Source organism: Cynocephalus volans, chromosome 6 (assembly GCF_027409185.1).
Source record: "Cynocephalus volans isolate mCynVol1 chromosome 6, mCynVol1.pri, whole genome shotgun sequence".
NCBI classification, from domain to species: domain Eukaryota; kingdom Metazoa; phylum Chordata; class Mammalia; order Dermoptera; family Cynocephalidae; genus Cynocephalus; species Cynocephalus volans.
This window is the reverse complement of record NC_084465.1, coordinates 120598312-120615865: the sequence shown is the minus strand read 5'-3', so window position 1 is coordinate 120615865 and position 17554 is coordinate 120598312. Positions and strand designations below refer to the sequence as shown.

At 42.8% G+C, this 17554-nt stretch overlaps 1 protein-coding gene across 1 annotated transcript; it reads left to right on the top strand.

Moving 5' to 3' along the window:
• The first annotated feature begins 4586 nt into the window (after nucleotides 1–4586).
• On the top strand, nucleotides 4587–15688 carry ZP2 (zona pellucida glycoprotein 2). Its single transcript, XM_063100831.1, has 18 exons — nucleotides 4587–4648; nucleotides 4737–4825; nucleotides 5620–5703; nucleotides 6096–6190; nucleotides 7833–7982; nucleotides 8757–8801; nucleotides 8917–9081; nucleotides 9797–9893; nucleotides 9990–10171; nucleotides 10888–11014; nucleotides 11824–12011; nucleotides 12091–12182; nucleotides 12275–12399; nucleotides 12549–12738; nucleotides 13912–14047; nucleotides 14122–14218; nucleotides 14539–14652; nucleotides 15546–15688. The coding sequence occupies exons 1-18, from the start codon at nucleotides 4587–4589 to the stop codon at nucleotides 15686–15688; spliced, it is 2181 nt and encodes a 726-aa protein (XP_062956901.1).
• Nucleotides 15689–17554: the final 1866 nt, after the last annotated feature.

The window sequence follows — 17554 nt, the reverse complement described above, 5'->3', positions numbered from 1 at the left end:
TCACCAAGATTATATCCAATGGGAAGGAGAGTTCTCTAAAGCCACATCATACTGCTGTTGCCAAAATAAGGGAAAAGGATACCAGACAGAAAAAAATACACCTGTATGTATTTAGGTTTACTCATTTATGCCTAGGTCTTGCATGTTATATAAGTATTAATTCTAAACAGTAGTCATAGACACCTACTGTCATAGTCATGCCATATAACAAACCACCCAAAACTAAGTGGCTTACAACAATAGGCTTTGACTTAGCTCACAAGTCTGCAGTCACCTGAACATGCCTCTGTGCTCAGCTGAACCTGACTGGGCTCATTCATTCAACAGCAGTCAACTGGCAGGTCAGGTGAGGACTGCTTGCTCTAGAATGGCCTCAGCTGAGATGACCTGTCTCTGCTTGTCATCCAGCAGGCTAGCCTGGGCTTTTGCTCATGGAGTTAGCATGGGTGTACAAGGCCTCTTGAGACCCAGTTGCAGAACTGCACACGGTCACTTCCACTACATTCTATTGGCCAAAGCAAATCACAAGCCAGACAGATTTGAGGGGAGGGTTTGAGAGAGGTTAACTGCAAAGGTACATTGCAAAGGGTGGGAGTGCAGAGAGGGTGGAAGATTGGGGCCTTTATGACCAATCTACCACATTACCTTAAGAACTTTAATATTTAATATGTTTTATATTCTATCAACTGAAAGGATACATTGCTAAGGAAACCTTTTCTCTATTCCTGCAGTAACCATTGCCCTAGCTACAGAGTAATCTGTTAATATTTGTATGCAAATGAGTTTTTACTTAGAACTTCTGAGCCTTCTCTGTCATCCAAGTATGAAAGCTGCCCTCCCTTTGTATTTATAGGTTGATAAAACCTTTGTCCTAGTTCTTTTTGAGTCCATTACTGTGAGAAGTCTCATTCAATGTGAATCTGTTGAAAGGGGGAAACAACATCAACACAGTACAGTTAAATTGTTAAAGGAACTACCATATGGTGTTCCAGAACATTCTCACTGACATAGTCTCTTTTTGAGTTAAATTCATAATTGATATTTGAAAGCTATTTTAAGCCGTATTAACATACCGGTAGAAGTTTCTATATTTCTTATTTGTCTTACACTGCTAAATTCTAATTAATGTCATCTTGCACTTTTAAAACTGCAAGAGAAGCTCAGTTTTAAAACACCCACTCATGCACACATGCACAGAGAAAATAAAGATGAATCAGAAAGGGGGAGAAGGGGGTGGCATCAGGAGACATGGTTTCTCACTCGAGCTCTGTCTGCTGCTAACTTGGTAAATGACCTTGGGCAAGTCACTAGACCTCTTTAGGCTTAATATCTTCCTTTTCCAACAGGGAGCTGGACTTTGTTGAGAAGCCTCATGCTGCAAATCCGTTCACCTGGGTGTCATACCTGTATGCCACTGAGTTTTGATCCATGGGCCTTTGATGTCTACAGCTTCTATCGATCACTCAGAAATCAGACTCACTGTTGTTGGCTGTTATCACTTTAAAATTATTTTAATTGGTTATTTTATCACTAGAACAATTTAATTTTTTTAGAAGTAAATAAAAGTCAAAAAAGCAAGAGGCACCCATCCTCCCATCTCCTTATTCCTATTCCCAGGGATGATATTAAATATTCTGAAATGCAGCAGAGCAAGAGCTCAGACAAATCAGAACCAACGATGTTGTTATGTCCAGCACAGCCACGTGGCCTGCCTGAATACCCACAGTCTCCTCGCCTGGGTGACACAGTTAACTCTCTGGTGTACCCTTCTAGACTTCTTATGCAAACACACATTTCTGTACCCACATGCAGACACAAATGTACAGACACACACATAGGTTCTTTTTTTGTTTTTTAAAAGCAAAACATGGTGACATACTAACTATACATTTCTGAAATGCCAATTTTATTGTGGACGTCTTTCACATCAGCATTCATAGATCCGATTAAATATGTAGAATCATTTTTAGTAGCTGAAGAGTATTTCAGTTTATCTAACCATCTCCAGATGATGACATTTAAGTAGTCTTTAACTACTATTTTTTTTAATTATTGTGGAAAATAAGAACAGAATCAGAATTTTTAAATTATGAACTGTTGTTTGCAAGAACGGCACTTCAGAAAGTAAGGAGAGCATCTGCCCAATGAGACAACAATAAAACTACAGGCTTTCTTTCATGCATGAGAACAACCTAAAACCCCTTCAAGAAATGCTTTGTGATTAGCAGGTGAGAGGTGGCCTCATGATAGGTAGAGACCAGCACATTGATAGGAGAGGGAACACTTTATATTCATAAGTTAGCAAACTTAAAAGATTGTGGAAATTTTACATTTGAAAGAGGTTCTATTACTTAGTAAAATATTGAAGATTTATCATGTTCATAAAGATTTAAGTTTTTCCTACCTGTTGGTATGAAACACCATCTTATTACAGAGCAGCCACTGCACATTTGTATCCTTGTGCATGTATGCAGGGTTTTTCTAGATCAGAATCCTAGAGACTGACTCTTATGGGCCTGGAGCCAATTGTTCAGTGGCTGTCCCAACACAGTACAAGCCTGTATCAGGCGAGGCAAGTGACATTAATCTGGGGTGCACTCACCACCTTCACCAGCCTCACTGCAGACCTTCTTTGGTCCAGGTCTCCTGCTCAGGCCTCTGTGCTGCCTTTAGCCTTTCAAAAACCTTCAACTGAGGGCTCTGACCAAAGCTGCCTTTTCCAAGGGAAACCCCCCTCTTTGGAGAAAAGGCACCGTCTTGGGGGGATCACGCCTGGGGGAGGCAGACCCAGCACATTCACCTCTCTGGCCACCTTCTCAGTAGGTCTGAGTCTTGCGTCCATGCTCCTTTCTCTGATTTCTTCTTATCATAGTCTTAACCACAGTGGTAACAAATTACCTTCACGTTTGTAGAAAAGGTGCCACTTTTTGGAAAATATGCTCAGAAGTAACTATTGCTATCGTGCTTCTGCTCTGAAAATACAATCATTTCACCATCTCTACCCCAAAAATCCTTGTTGGTATTTTGCTCCCTCTCCCCAATTCCCTTGGGACGTAATCTAATCGATTAATTCCTGTAAAGAGGTTAACCACTGGCAACCACTCATTTTCCCACCCACCTCCCTCCAGGTATTTTCCAGATTTTTCTGATCATAAGAATCACCTGTGGCGCTTGTTAAGCATACATTACCCAAGCCCCTGATTCATCACCTTTTGGGTGAGACCCAGTAATCTGCGATATTAAGGAGAGCCCCATGTGGTCCTTCTGATCAAGGAAGTTGGGAAACACTACTCAAACCTACGGTAGTATTTCAGATACTTGTAACAGGGAAAGGAGATTATTCCTCAAGTTACACCACCACAGCAATACATAAATCAATCATTGCAAACACTCTACTTGAGCAAAGTTTCATCATTTTATTCACCTGTTATAGACCATGGGCTGTAGTCATCTAGGTGTCTCAAGAGCAATGAAAGATGCTGAAAAGATACAGGTTGATCAGGTCTCAGGAAATCTGAGTTCTCAACCTGGCCCTGACACTCATCATCAAAGCTTGGGCAAGTTGTTTTGCCTCAGTTTCCCCATCTATAAACTCCCAAGTATTATACAACATGCCATTCTTATTTACATTCTTATTTAGATCACTAGTCCCTTTGACCCAGAAATTCTACTTCTAGAAATTTATCCTGAAAGTTAACTGGGGAAATGTATAAGAATGTTCATATTATTTTTTATAACGATGAAAAATTGGAAACCATCTTAATACCTATCATTAAGGAACAGTTAAGTAGACACTGATTTATCTCAATGTTGAATACTATGCAACCTTGAAAATGGAGATCTTTGTGTTTAATATGAAAATGTTCATGACATGTTATAAAGTGGTAACAGCAGGTAACAAAACAGTATTTAGACTTCACTCCCAGGTTTGTTTGTTTTAATTGTGTGTGGTGTTTGTAGAAAAATTCTGTAAAGTTATATATCTAAATATTAGCAGTGGCAAGATTATGAGTGACTTTTACCTTTTTTCTATATCCTTCTATAATTGTACTTTTTTGCAGTACAAGTCAACTTTTATACTTGGGCATAAATAACTCGTAATTCATAAAGAACTCAATAATTCACCCATTTATTAAAAGATACTTCATGCACATTGCCAGGGCAACCTCCGCAATAGCCAAGAGACTTGAGGTTACTTAAAGGAAAGGGTTAGTGGGAGACAGGACATGTTCTTTTCTCAATAAAGCCCACCCCCTTCTTTCTCTCTACATTGGATTTATATACACTTAGTCAAAAAGGTCCTTATTTTCCCCAAAGTTATAGGCAAAAACACCAATTCTCTCACCTGGGGCCAATTGCAGGGAACTGACTTCACGCCTGCCCTGCAGAAGCAGCTGGCAGAATTCCAACAGCAAGTGTCAGGAAGGGCAGATGCCACTTCCTCCCCAGATCTCCTCCTCAGCTGGAGGGTGAGGGAAGATTCAGGTGCCCCCAATGGGTAGAAGGCGGGGCCACAGCCTGCCTCCTGCTACAAAAGCACAGAGCAGCCCACTTTCCACACGATTGATTCAGTAGTGCCTTTGGCAATGGCGTGCAGATGCTGGGGAGGTTCTCGGATTCCCCCAAGCTGGCCCAATGCAGGCTGGAGGTGAGTGATTTTGGGAGCAGAGGGACAGATGCAATGGCCTCGTTTGCTTAAGTTCGTTCTTCCTTAACCCTCCTCTGTCCTCTTCTAGCACCTACAGGTCACTTGCTCTCTTTTTCGCCCTTGTGACTTCAGTGAACTTGATAGGTATTCCTCAGCTGGTGGATCCTGCCTTCCCAGGTATGTCTCCTGGGCGACAGAAGTCCCCTTAGTGGAGAGAACTGGGCGTAGGTAGAGTCCCTAGTCAGCCAGGAGGTGTGAGCCTGGGTTAGATGACTTCCCTGACCCTAGGAAAGGGCTGCTCTTTCTTCCCTTGGTAAAGTCACTAGATCTTTCCACCACCTACCTATGGGCTTGCTATACCAGCTAAATGAAAGAACTCGAGAAAAACGCCTACACTACTTTCCAACCTCACGCTGCCTCAAGCTTCACGGCACCCACAGAGCAGCAAACCATAACACTAAGCCCATCTCTGGGAGCAGAGGGCTTCAGACACGACTCGTGCCTAAGGAAAGTATCGGCTACGCACTGAGAAGTGGCAGATCATGGGCAGAACTTGGTCTAGAAAAATGCACCCTTGGGCTTACCAAGGACTTTTTTTTTTAACTTTAATTCAAAAAAACCGTAGACAAAGTTTTTCTCTAGTTCTTCAGACCTACCATTCCCACCTCTGCTAGCTCCCCTGTCAAGGTTCTGACCTAGCTTCTCCAGATCTGCTTGTTAACTTTGACCCAGGTTTATCCCAGCAATTCTTCAGAAAGCCCGGGGCACCTAACTGACACCTTCCCTGCAGTTCTTGGTGCATTGTATTGTAGTTGTCTCTCACCAACTTGTGAGCTGCCTGGGAATGCAGAGACAACTTCTGCTTCTCAACTGGCATCCTTCCCTGAGGCCTATGGGAGAGGAGGGGTCTCCCAGTACCTTTCTGTAGGAATCAGCTTGAGAAAGCCCAAAATGTTTCCTTTGCTCCCCAGGCACTGTCACTTGCAATGAAAATGGACTAACAGTAGAGTTCCCAAGTGATCTTGAAGCCAAGGCATGGCATGCATCTGTGGTGGGTAGGTAATGTGTGTTATCTCATCTTAGGCCTAGTTAGTAGAAACTTGGCTCAGCCCTATGTGTCTGGTGAGCAGAGTTCCCAAACTCTGCAGCAGCTTCCATCCAACTTCTGTGATGTCAAGCTTGGGAGGGGGTCCCTGATTTGCATAATGCCACCAAGAGTAGAAGACATGTCTTCCTGAGATAAGATACTTCCAGGGCATCTCCTGGGAGACTTCAGCTGCCAGTCATGGAATATCAAAGCTTGAGTTACACCATCCAGCTGAATCAAAAGTGAAGTGACTGAAATGCCTTAGACATGGATTATCAGTGTTAGCTCTGCAGCTCTGGCTGACTGTCATTGAAATGTACCTCTCAGCCCTCCCTGTCTCACCTGCTCTGGCTTCTGTAGATCCCTCCGGTTTTGAGATGCCTAACTGCACTTATGTCCTGGTCCCAGAGAAGCTCACCTTGACGGCTTTCTATAAGACCTGTGCCAGGGATGTGGTAAGTAATTGCTTTGAGGACTGACTTGAAGTGTAGTAACCTAGCAGTTACTGGTAGTAAACCTGGTGGCTAAGGACTTACTCTGTGGAGCAGAGCAATGGTTCTCAACCAGAGGGGGTGGTGTGTTCTTTCTTTGTTAAACCTACCCAGAGGACATTTGGCAATGTCACAAACAACTCTGGTTATCATAACTGGTGATGAGGGTGGGGACTGCTATTGGCATCTACTGGGTACAAGCCAAGTGTGCTACCTATTAGCCTACATTGTCCAGAGTGGCATCCCATAACAGACTTATCAGGCCTGAATATGTCAAGGCTGAGGTAACCCTGGAGTTTGTGTCTTAGCCCTGACTCTGCCACTGTCTAGGTGTGATCTTGAGCAAATTACCCAACCTTTCTAAGCCTGCATTTGTCCGTTGGAAAACAGGGATAATGGTATTCTCTCCACGGGCAAAGATCAATGATATTACAGGTGAAGACTTGGCACAGAACCTAGACACAAATGCTCAAACTTGAGCTATCTTGATCTGTAACCCCCATCGGAGATGGAAGTCCATCTTGGTGCCAGCAAATAGAAAAACACTAGCCTGTAAACAGGTGTCAGGAGGCAAGCAGTAGCTAAGCAGTAAGGGTTTCTCTATTGCCAAGCAATAACATTTACTTCCATGAAAACATTTGTTCTCATGAAACTTCCAGAAACATTTGTTTCCATGCCCAATCAGATTATTAGGAGCAATAAAAGCAACCTGTCTAAGCAGCTTTAAATGTGCAAAGAATCACCTGGGGACTTTGGCCAGGTAGAGATTTAACTGATTTAATTGATATAGCAGGTCTGGGGTGAGTCCTGGGAATCTGCTTGTCTAACAGGCTACATCATCTCATTCTGATGCAATTAGTCTACAGTCTAAGCTTTGCAGGTACAATCTCACTCTGCTCTGAACAGGATTGAATCATAAATCATAGGCCCACCGAGGCACTCTAATCGCCCAACGAAGTAATCATGTGCCCTTTGTGAATCTCCAGTGATTAAACTTTTCCCTTCAAAAATAGACCTTCCAACTTCAGGGGGCTTAGAGGTGTTTTCCTGTAGACCAAGTGTCTGCAACCTGTGGATGTTCAAATCCCATGGCCTTAAAATGATCCTCAAACTTAAGAACAGTTTTTATACTCTTAGGTATTTTTAAAACATGCTATGGATTATATGCAGAACAGAAAACCTAAAATTGTTACTATCTAACACTTAACAGAAAGTTCGGGGGACCTCTGCTTTAGACTGAGTTCCCTGAGATGAGGGGTAATCAAAGATGGCTCTGCCCAGCACAATTGCTGCTACTTAGGTGCTATCTAAACAACCTAGATAGAGGCCCCAGACCAGCCCCACTGATACCCAGACATAGGGTAAACACAAGACAAAAATGAACTGAACATCAATCCCTGGTACTCAAGTTGTCCTGTTAACATGAATCTCTACTAGGCTAGCTATACAGCCTCCTGACATAGGAATGAAGTACTTTCCAGAACTTGTAGTATTGGTAACTCTTAAGGGTTTGTCACTCAGCAGGGCTGGATTGTACTCTAGTCACCTTTCCCACTGAGGTACTAGCATGTTCTCAACATGTTCTTGCTATGCTATTTGCGTGCAGCATGGTGGGCACCAGATGAACATCAGACTCATAAACAGCTCTGCTTTAAAACACGAGGCTGTCACTTATCAGTTCTTCTGTCCAGTTATGCAAGTAGAAGAGACTTATGAGTTCTCAGGATCCACAGTCTGCAAGAAGGATTTCATGTCTGTGAGTAAAACAGGCTGATGGCTTATCATGTAGATACTGCAGCGGGAATATGGGTAGTGTTCTAGATAGAGGTGGGCTTAGATATTGGATGGGATTTCAATCCTGTATTTACTTGCTGTGTGACTATGGCTTAATTTGTCAACCACACTGAAGCTTTGTTTCCATGTCCAAAGTAGGGGAAACATAACACTTACCTCATAGCATGGCTCTAAGAATTGACTGAGTATATATAGTACTTTGCATATGGTGCCTGGTAATAGAAAAGGTTCAACAGGTAGCTGCTATCACAATCTGACAAACTGAACACCTACTGTGTTCAGGCCCTACTCCGGATGCTGAGATGTACACATGAGCAAAAACAGCCCGTCACAAATTCATGAAATTTATAGCCTAACATGATGATGTCAACAATAGAAACTAAAAGTAATACCCATACTTCATAACGATGGAACCACATGACTTTACACAGGGCTTGATTTCTATGGGCATTGTAAAAGGTTGCACATCTTAAAAATCCAGGGTCTCAGCTTAAAACTGGAAAGGAGCTTGGGTCTTCCAGTTGCCTTCTGGTATCAGCTCAGAGGTGAGATGACATCTATGGGCACAGCTGGGACTCATAGCTGCTCCTGCACTCTGCCTAGTGTGTCCCACAACCAGGCATCTTGGCATAAGAACTACACAAACTTCCCTGGGTATTCACCACACATGGGCAGGAGGCATAACTTCAGAAACTTCCTCCTCCAAATCAGTCTCACAAGATTCTTTTTCTTCCAGTTTTCCTTTCCGCAGATTTTCTCTGGCTTGGCTGATGAAAGTGAGGTATGAGAGTAATTCTTGAATTGACCTTGCTAACTTTTAATTCTCTAAACTCTTAGATATAATAATTTCAAGGTTAAGTGAGCCACAGCCCTCTAAACAAAACTTTTGACCTCAGCATATCAAACCTCAAATGGGATGGATGGTTGACTTTGGTGATGGTCCCAGAGCCCAAAGTGTGACCCTGTCAGAGGCCATGGAACAAGGATTTAGTCTCCTGTTTGACAACCGCAAGATGACCCTGCATGTGCCATTCAATGCCACTGGAGTGACTCGCTATGTGGTAAGTATGAAAGCTTTGTGCGCCACCACCAAGGCAGACCACTATTCCTAAATCCAACCATGATCTCAACCATATTGTCAAATTGATTGACAATACAACCCATTCAGTAAGTATACTAATGTCTACTCTGTGCCAAACATTTCATTGAGCACTAAAGATATAATAGTGAGCAAAACAGACATGGTCCTCACCTCAGTCTGGTCACTTCTGCATAGACTTAAATCTACAGTATGATATAGAACAAGGGTTCTCTTAAGTCTCATGAACTAAGGTCTTCTGTTTGGGTTATTGTCCTATATCTTGCATTACAGTAGGTATTGGTGCTTCTTGGGCTAACAGTCAAGACAACACTAAATGTACTGAAGTACTTAGGACAGGTCATGGCACATATGTGCTCAAGCATCAGCCATGTTAACAAGAACAGTCCTATTTCAGAGTATAAGCATTCTTGCAAACATGACTAATTAAAATGCTCGTGGAATAAAACCTAGTTCCTGAACACATCTGCATAGAAATGATCACCTACAGGTCATATTCACAGACAAAACTAGTTTTCCAAATGTTACAGAAGACAAAATTCACCAGTCATTAGAGAAAATGCCTAAATTCTACATGTGTCAAAATGGTGCCCAATATGAATATGTGCTTGCCCTGGTGATTCTTACTGGTTGAAGATTTGAGTAAACCAATGTCTCTGACAATACTCTTCCTCCAGCAAGGTAACAGTCATCTCTACATGGTGCCTCTGAAGCTTTCGTTTGTATCTCCTGGGCAGAAGATCACCTTTTCATCACAGCTTATTTGTGTGTTAGGTAAGGCCTCATGAAGCTGAGGACTCAGTTGTGGAAGACACTGTTCTGGGGACTGTCAAGGCTGGTGATAGGCATTCTATCCATCATCCCTTCCAGATCCCGTGACTTGCAATGCCACACACATGATTCTCACCATACCAGAGTTTCCTGGGAAGCTGAAGTCCGTAAGCATCGAAAACAGGAACATCGCAGTGAGCCAGTTGCATGACAGTGGGATTGAAATAGAAGCAACAGATGGCTTGAGATTACATTTCAGCAAAACCCTTCTTAAAACGAAGGTATGTTCCACTCTGAACTCCATGAAAACCTGACTTGAGATACATTCTTGCAGGTAACCTTGATACAGCCGCCTTAATTACCAGTGTAACAGATTCAAACTTCAGATGGCCTCCTTCAATTACTTTGCATAAATGAATTTTCAAGTAACTGAAGTTCACTCTCCAACACCAAGCCTCTTTAACTTCTATAATGGAAATTCTCTTAAAATCTTTCAGTTCATTGAGTAGTAAAAACTACTTGTCAAATGTCTGAGTCTGTTCTGTTAAGAACAGAACAACTTGATCCAAACAAAAGGGTCCCTCACAGTCCTCACTGAGGCTAATCTTGACTGATGCAATTGCTAGGGACACCAGAGAATAATATGTTAGGCTATATTTTGCAATAGCATTTCATAACATCTGTGGAGTCTGACTCAGACTTGCTTGGCAGAGTACTCTGCTGTTCCTTGGAATTTGATCTGTTAGCTCAAGCTTGAATGTTTAGTACAAAGAGCATGCAGTGCTGGGTGCTTCAGGGCATGAGCTTAAAGCAACAAATTTCCTGCCTGGGGAAGCATCCTGATCTGGAGAAGTGATAGGGTCTCTTTTCTGGCTTAAAGGGAAACCTGGTAAGTCTGGAACGTACCCTGAAACATTCATTAGACTTCCTTCCTTCCCTGTAACTGCTCTGGGCCCCAGACAGGCTGTGGCTGCTGAGTGATGTTCTCTCATTTCAGTTCTCTGAAGGATGTCCAGTCTACCGGTTCTACTTAATGTCAGTCAAGTTGACCTTTTACCTTCGACTGGAGATAGTATCCATGGTGATTTTTCCTGAGTGTCCCTGTGAGTCACCAGTTTCTATAGGTAAAAACTTCTTATTAAAACCACTTTTTACTTTTTCTCCTTTAGTTCTTCTTGCATATGTGGGAAAACAGAAGTTTAGATTCTGAATTGTTTATTTAGAGAAACAGACTCTCTAGATTAGCTTCTATGATGGGGTCCTAAGCATGATATTTCTAAAACATCCATACAGGTAGACTTCACTGTTCCATATTCAAGTAATCTAAGTATTTTATGTTACTATCTACCATCTAGGGAAGAATGCCTCAAACTTCTAACTAGCAGGACTATAAAAGTCTAAAAGCTCTTCCCCAAACTCCTACAAATTCCCCAAAAAGAATAGTGGGTTCTCTCATTCAGCATTGCCTGTGCTTGGTGCAGCTCTCTAATCTCTGATCTGCATCATGTCAAGCCAAACAGGAAAAATTAGTTCCTGCTTCTTCCCCCAACCCCCACCCCACTCAGGACTGTGAATATTGAAAGAAGGGACATCATAACACAAGGCACTGTCTTCTGATCTCAAGTCACTTGAGCCCCTTATCAGGATTTTCTCATTGTCTTACACTACTTAGTGCTCTTTCCACGTCTCCTGGTCCCTCCTTTGAGTCTTCCTGCATTCACACAGAGCAGCTTAACTGTTGCTTAAGCTCCCCTTGTAACTCAAGCTGCTTATCAAGGTGCTTATTAAGGTATCTTCCCCAAAAGATGCTTAAGACAAATTCTGGTGCCTCCTGCTATAAGCTGGAATCTTTCCCTCATAACACGCTCAGATTGGCAGTTGAGAGTATCACGTAGCAGACAAACTTATCTTTCTCTAAACCTTCACTGTCTAGTTACAGGTGAGCTGTGTACCCAGGATGGATTTATGGACTTTGAGGTCTACAGCCACCAAACAAAACCAGCTCTCAACTTGGGTACCCTCAGGGTGGGAAACTCATCTTGCCAACCTATCTTCAAGGATCCATCTCAGGGGCTGGTACAGTTTCACATACCCCTGAAGGAATGTGGAACAAGACATAAGGTTAGTACTGGAAGGTGGTAAGAAGTTAAGACTTATCTTTGAAGTAAACAGGTATTAACCAACTTCTCTAATATTTAAGTTTGAAGATGATAAAGTCACCTATGAAAATGAAATACATGCTCTCTGGATGGATCTTCCTCCAAGTAAAATTTCCAGAGATAGTGAGTTCAGGTATGATATAACTCTCTGACTTCCTAAGCTCTACTCTAAATTCAAACAACTTGTTAACTTAATTCTCTACCACCCCCCACATACTCTTACAGAATGACAGTGAAGTGCTATTACAGCAGGGATGACGTGCTGCTAAGTGCCAGTGTTAAAAGTCTGCCTCCTCCAGTGGCCTCAGTGAAGCCAGGTCCACTGGCCTTGATCCTGCAAACCTACCCAGGTGAGATGTTACAGTCTAAGAATTTTGAATACTCCCTATAACAATCTTTCTGATGCCACCAGACCAATGGAGCAGTAAGTCCATTAACTAAAGCAGAAGTTGCAACCATCAACTACCTGAATACTGAAGAGGTCTTCATTCCGTTTCAGACAGCTCCTACCAACAACCTTACAAGAAAAAAGAATACCCAATAGTGAAATACCTCCGCCAACCAATTTATATGGAAGTGAGAGTCCTCAACAGGGGTGACCCCAACATCAAGCTGGTCTTAGATGACTGTTGGGCAACGTCCACTGCGGAACCAGCCTCTCTCCCCCAATGGAATATTGTCGTGGATGGGTAGGTTTTCTCCATACTACAGTGTTGCCCAGCTAGTCCATCAGCTTTCCAGTGATGAGAGAATAAACTCTCCTGGGCTTCAGAGGAACATTTGGCCACAAAGGCCCGGATCTAGACCAGTTAGACCAAGGTCAACCAGTTGATTAACTCGTGCAGCTTTCCTATTACCCTCAGGTCTTAAGAAAAGGGATTCTACTCCACAGAAACCTGGCTCTAATACTCTACCTGGAGGAAAAAAATAGATCTCCAGTCCCTTTCCATCTATTAAACACCTGCCATATGCCAGGCACAGTACTATGCACTCTACATGCATTATTTGAGCGTGCTCACCCCGTGAGGGAGGCAGTAGCCATCTTCATGAAGAATCCCAAGCTTGTTGCTTAACTAGCCCAAAGCAATACTCAGTAAGTGGCAGAGCTGGGATTGGACCACCCACTAGACTCTAGAACCTGAACGTTACAATGCTCTGAGGCTGTAACTATACACACTTGTACCTAGGTTCTTGTCCTCTCAGCTCTACCTGCAGCGTCCTATCTAGCCCCTTGGACAGAACTACACATTAGCCACCTTAAAGCTGTGGTGATCGGTTGTAAAGCTCTTACCCTCCAGGTACACTCCTGCCTCAGGACTATGGGTAGCTGGTGCATTCACATGGCTCATCCCTTCACCCCATTAGACTCGGTCGAGTGTCCCCGTCCTGCATAAGGCTTACCCTGGCCTTCTTTACCCCTCACCCTGGTCTAGCTCTTCCTTGGTACTTACCACCTAACGTACTATGTTCTTTATAGCATCACCCCCTGCTAGGAAGTAAAATCATAAAATGGAAAGGGTCTCTACTCCTGTCACCAACATATATTGCCTAGATATAATAGACACTCATATTAGTAGGAGTCAAGCCAATGTCTTAAGTAATAGACATATAACTCATACCTCTTGAGTTTAGCTGATAAACAAGTAGGGACTTGTATATGCTAGTTCTAATAGAAAACTATGACTTCATAGGTATTACTGGGTAGGTCAAGTCAGAAAGAAGTATATTAAGTAAAACAGGTACTGGTAAAAGGCAGCTATAGCAAGTCTTAAAGGCATCATGCATGACTGAACTTGGGCTAGATGCTGAATTAGGCTCCGGGGTGCCTGTGACTGACGTCCCTCCCTGGTGTGTTCTCCTAGTTGTGAATATAGCCTGGATAACTACCAAACTACCTTCCATCCTGTTGGCTCCTCCGTGACTCATCCTAATCACTATCAGAGGTTTGAAGTGAAGACCTTTGTCTTTGTATCAGAGGCCCAGGTATTCTCCAGCCTGGTAAGAGATTAAGAAGTGGGACAGGTCAAATGTGAGTGCATCGATTCCACCTAACTCTCTTCATCTGTTTCCAGGTCTACTTTCACTGCAGTGCTTTAATCTGCAATCAGCTCTCTCCTGATTCCCCTCTGTGTTCAGTGACATGCCCAGTATCATCTAGGCAGAGGCGAGGTAAAAACTCCAAATCTACATTACTGTGAGTCTTACTCAAATCAAGCCTCAACCTCTCGAATTTGACGACTTGAAGGATGGATATGACTCATCCCAAAAGCCCAAGAAAGCCCCCTGTAGCCTAGTCTGCCTTACCCATATGATGATTCTGAGATGGACAGGCTCTGGTTTAGCTCTGAGAATCTATTCCCCTTCATCTTACAGTAAGGAACATGGCCTCTACTGCAAAAGCAGGCAAAACTACGTGAAGGAGCAGGATATTCCACAGAGCATCTGCTCTTAAGTATTCCATTGACACACCTCTTGAACCACTATTCCAGAGGCCAAATACAAACTCGATCTGTCTCCAACCACAGGGGCCACTGAAGAAGAGAAAGTGACAGTCAGCCTCCCAGGACCCATCCTCCTGTTATCAGATGGCTCCTTGCTCAGAGGTATGGATTTAAAGCCCGGGGTTCTTCCTGGACAAGTTCTTAGCTTTTTATGTTGAGTTTAATGCTTATAATGGGCACAGGTTACGATGTATAAACCTAAATAATAGAACAAGACACCCTTCCCAGAGATAGGCTTATTAATCTCTTGAGTACCCTTCCAGAAATCTAACAAGTAGAAATATATTCTAGTCTATTACTGTTTTAGCTATTTTATCTGCACAGAAACCTACCTCACAATTAATCATTCTATAGGATTTAACCACTATATGGGATTCCACATGGCTTTACCTTACTTGTGGGTCTCATTCATGGACACCTAGGTTAATCCTAGTCTTGTCCTTAAGGCCATATTGGACTCTTCTTATATCTTTGCCTACTATACAAGAAACTCAGGGTATGTTTCTAGCAGGACTGATAGGTCAGAAGGCACATGCACCTTCCAACTTGTTACTGTCAAACTTAAGTCCAAGTTAGATTCTGTTCCAATTATCATCCTATACCTTATCCTGGAGAGTCTTAACTTCAGGCCTGGAACTTGAAATTAAAGCTGTCTTAAATTCCCTACTCTGCGAGATCACACACTCGGGATGACTAACCATATCTGTTAGCATCAATATGTTAAACAGGGTTATATTAAACCCTAACATTCTCTCCAGATATCAGCCCATCTGATTTGAGATCAGTAAAAGTACATGGGAATAGGAGGGAGAAAGCAGTAGGTAGAAGTAGAACAGGGGTCAGCGCATGGGGACAGGCTAGACCCTGTTGCAAACATCCCAAGTAAGTTTGAGGCTTAATTCTATCCCCTTCTCCGGGTAGCCTTAATGTAAGCTTCAACTTCCACTTATGCCTTAAACATAATCTTAAGACTTGAATATCCGCTTCCTTTCCAGGTGCTATAGACTCCAAAGGGCACGGGACTGCAGGAGATGTTGCTTCTAAAACAATGGCTGCTGTGGCTGCCTTAGCAGGTGTGGTGGCAACTCTAGGCTTTATCTGCTACCTGCGCAGGAAAAGAACCATGATAAATCACTAACTGGACTTCCAAATAAAGTAGTTGAAGTAAGCCTCTTGCCTTCTGTTAAGATTAGACGGTGTTGATCGTTCCTATTGGTCATTCGTCAGAGTGGACGCAGTACCTATCCATGATTATCCAGGCAGGCTTTTGGTCTCTATGGACACAGATAAGGAAATTTATGATTTACTGGCTTCTTGTCATTTGGCCTTCTCTGACCCCTCACCCCATACCTGAAGCCTCTGGCACTACCAATCAATAGTAGGGCTTAGCTACAGCCCACCTGAGGGTACGCTTAAATGAGTATCTTCTACCCACTCTGCTCCTACATAGGATGGGGGGTGGTGTAGAAAGCCACCTCTGATCACTAGCATAATTTCCCTTTTCTCAGAGAGGAGAAACCAGGTGTTTCCAAGAAAACCTGCTATCCTGCTTCAAAGTATTTCCTAACTCAAACTATTTCCAAGAAGTAGACAACTGCTCTAAGAGCTTAATTTAGTCACACTCTTCCTGTAGCCCCAGTCTGAAGACCAATCTCCTTTGGGGAAAGGAATACTATGAGGTGCCAACTTGGATTGTCACAACTGCACTCAAGTATCATTAAGACTCTGTAGTCTCATCTGAGCCTCGAGCTACTTTGGTCATTACTATCACCTGAGGCTTTCTGAGGTCGCCCAATCGCAGGCCACATGAGGAGGGGATTAGAGTATAATACCCTCCCCACTGGCAAGGAGCTTTCAGACCAAAGAACGAAGCAGGTAAACTTGTAGATTTACAAAAAGTCTTACTGGGGGCTGGCCAGTTAGCTCGGTTGGTTAGAGTGTGCCCTTGTAACACCAAGGTCAATGGTTCAGTTGCCTGTACCACCCAGCTACCAAAAGCCTTATTGAAAGGGTAACTTACGGGGAAAAGTTGCACACAAAAGATCAGATGTGAACTCTTTCTCTGGCTTGTAGGTAAGGCTTATACAGCATAATTTTGAATAAATTGAGAAATTTGTGATGCTCGTTCAGTCTGGCTGACACCAGGGGTTGCAGTAAATCACCTAGTCCCTAAGCCCTATGTTCCCGTTATGATTTCCCTAAGGTTAATCTATAACAGGTCAGCGAAACAAAATGAGGTTAAACAGGAGTCAGTATGGCGGGTGGGGCACAAGATGGCCTTAGTCCTGCTCCACTTCTAGTAGCTGCAACTGTATCAGTAGTGTCTACTTCACATCGTAGCTCTAAATAGACTGTCTTCAAGATATCTAACATAGAAATTCACTCTCTCAACTAGAAAGATTGGATCAAAACTAGAATTTTTGCAAGAAAAGATTAACTCTGTACTCATACAGGGGGGAGGTTAAAACAAATATGAAAGATTCTTGGCACTCCTAACTCAACTGTCGTACTCTTTGGTTTTCAAAACCTAACCTTGAGGCTGAGGAGAGAACGTTATGTCTACTTGGTCATCTTGATATTGAGTTTTTCCCTTTTCCAATATACCATTCTAAGTCCTGTTAGACTTACATATGGGTAAAACTCAATCCTGCATGGGGATAGAAACAACTGCACTTACATTGTGCAGAATGTCTGCATTTCTAGAGTAATAAGGGTCAGACGCTCAAGCCGTCAAAGGCCATTCTTTGAATCTTTCCTTATAAGGGTATAAAACATTCTGATAAGGCAAGAAACAGTCTCCAACTCAAACTTCTGTATGACTTTTATATCATATTACATTGTTGTATAATAGGAACAGAAATGGAACTCATGTGCTATACTTAGCATTTTTTTAAAAAATTCGCCACTTAAATGACTTAACCCTGTGTGGTGGTAGCCCCCACCCCATGTCCACATCCTAATCCCTGTGAATATTGTTACCTTTACGTGGACTTTACAGATGTGA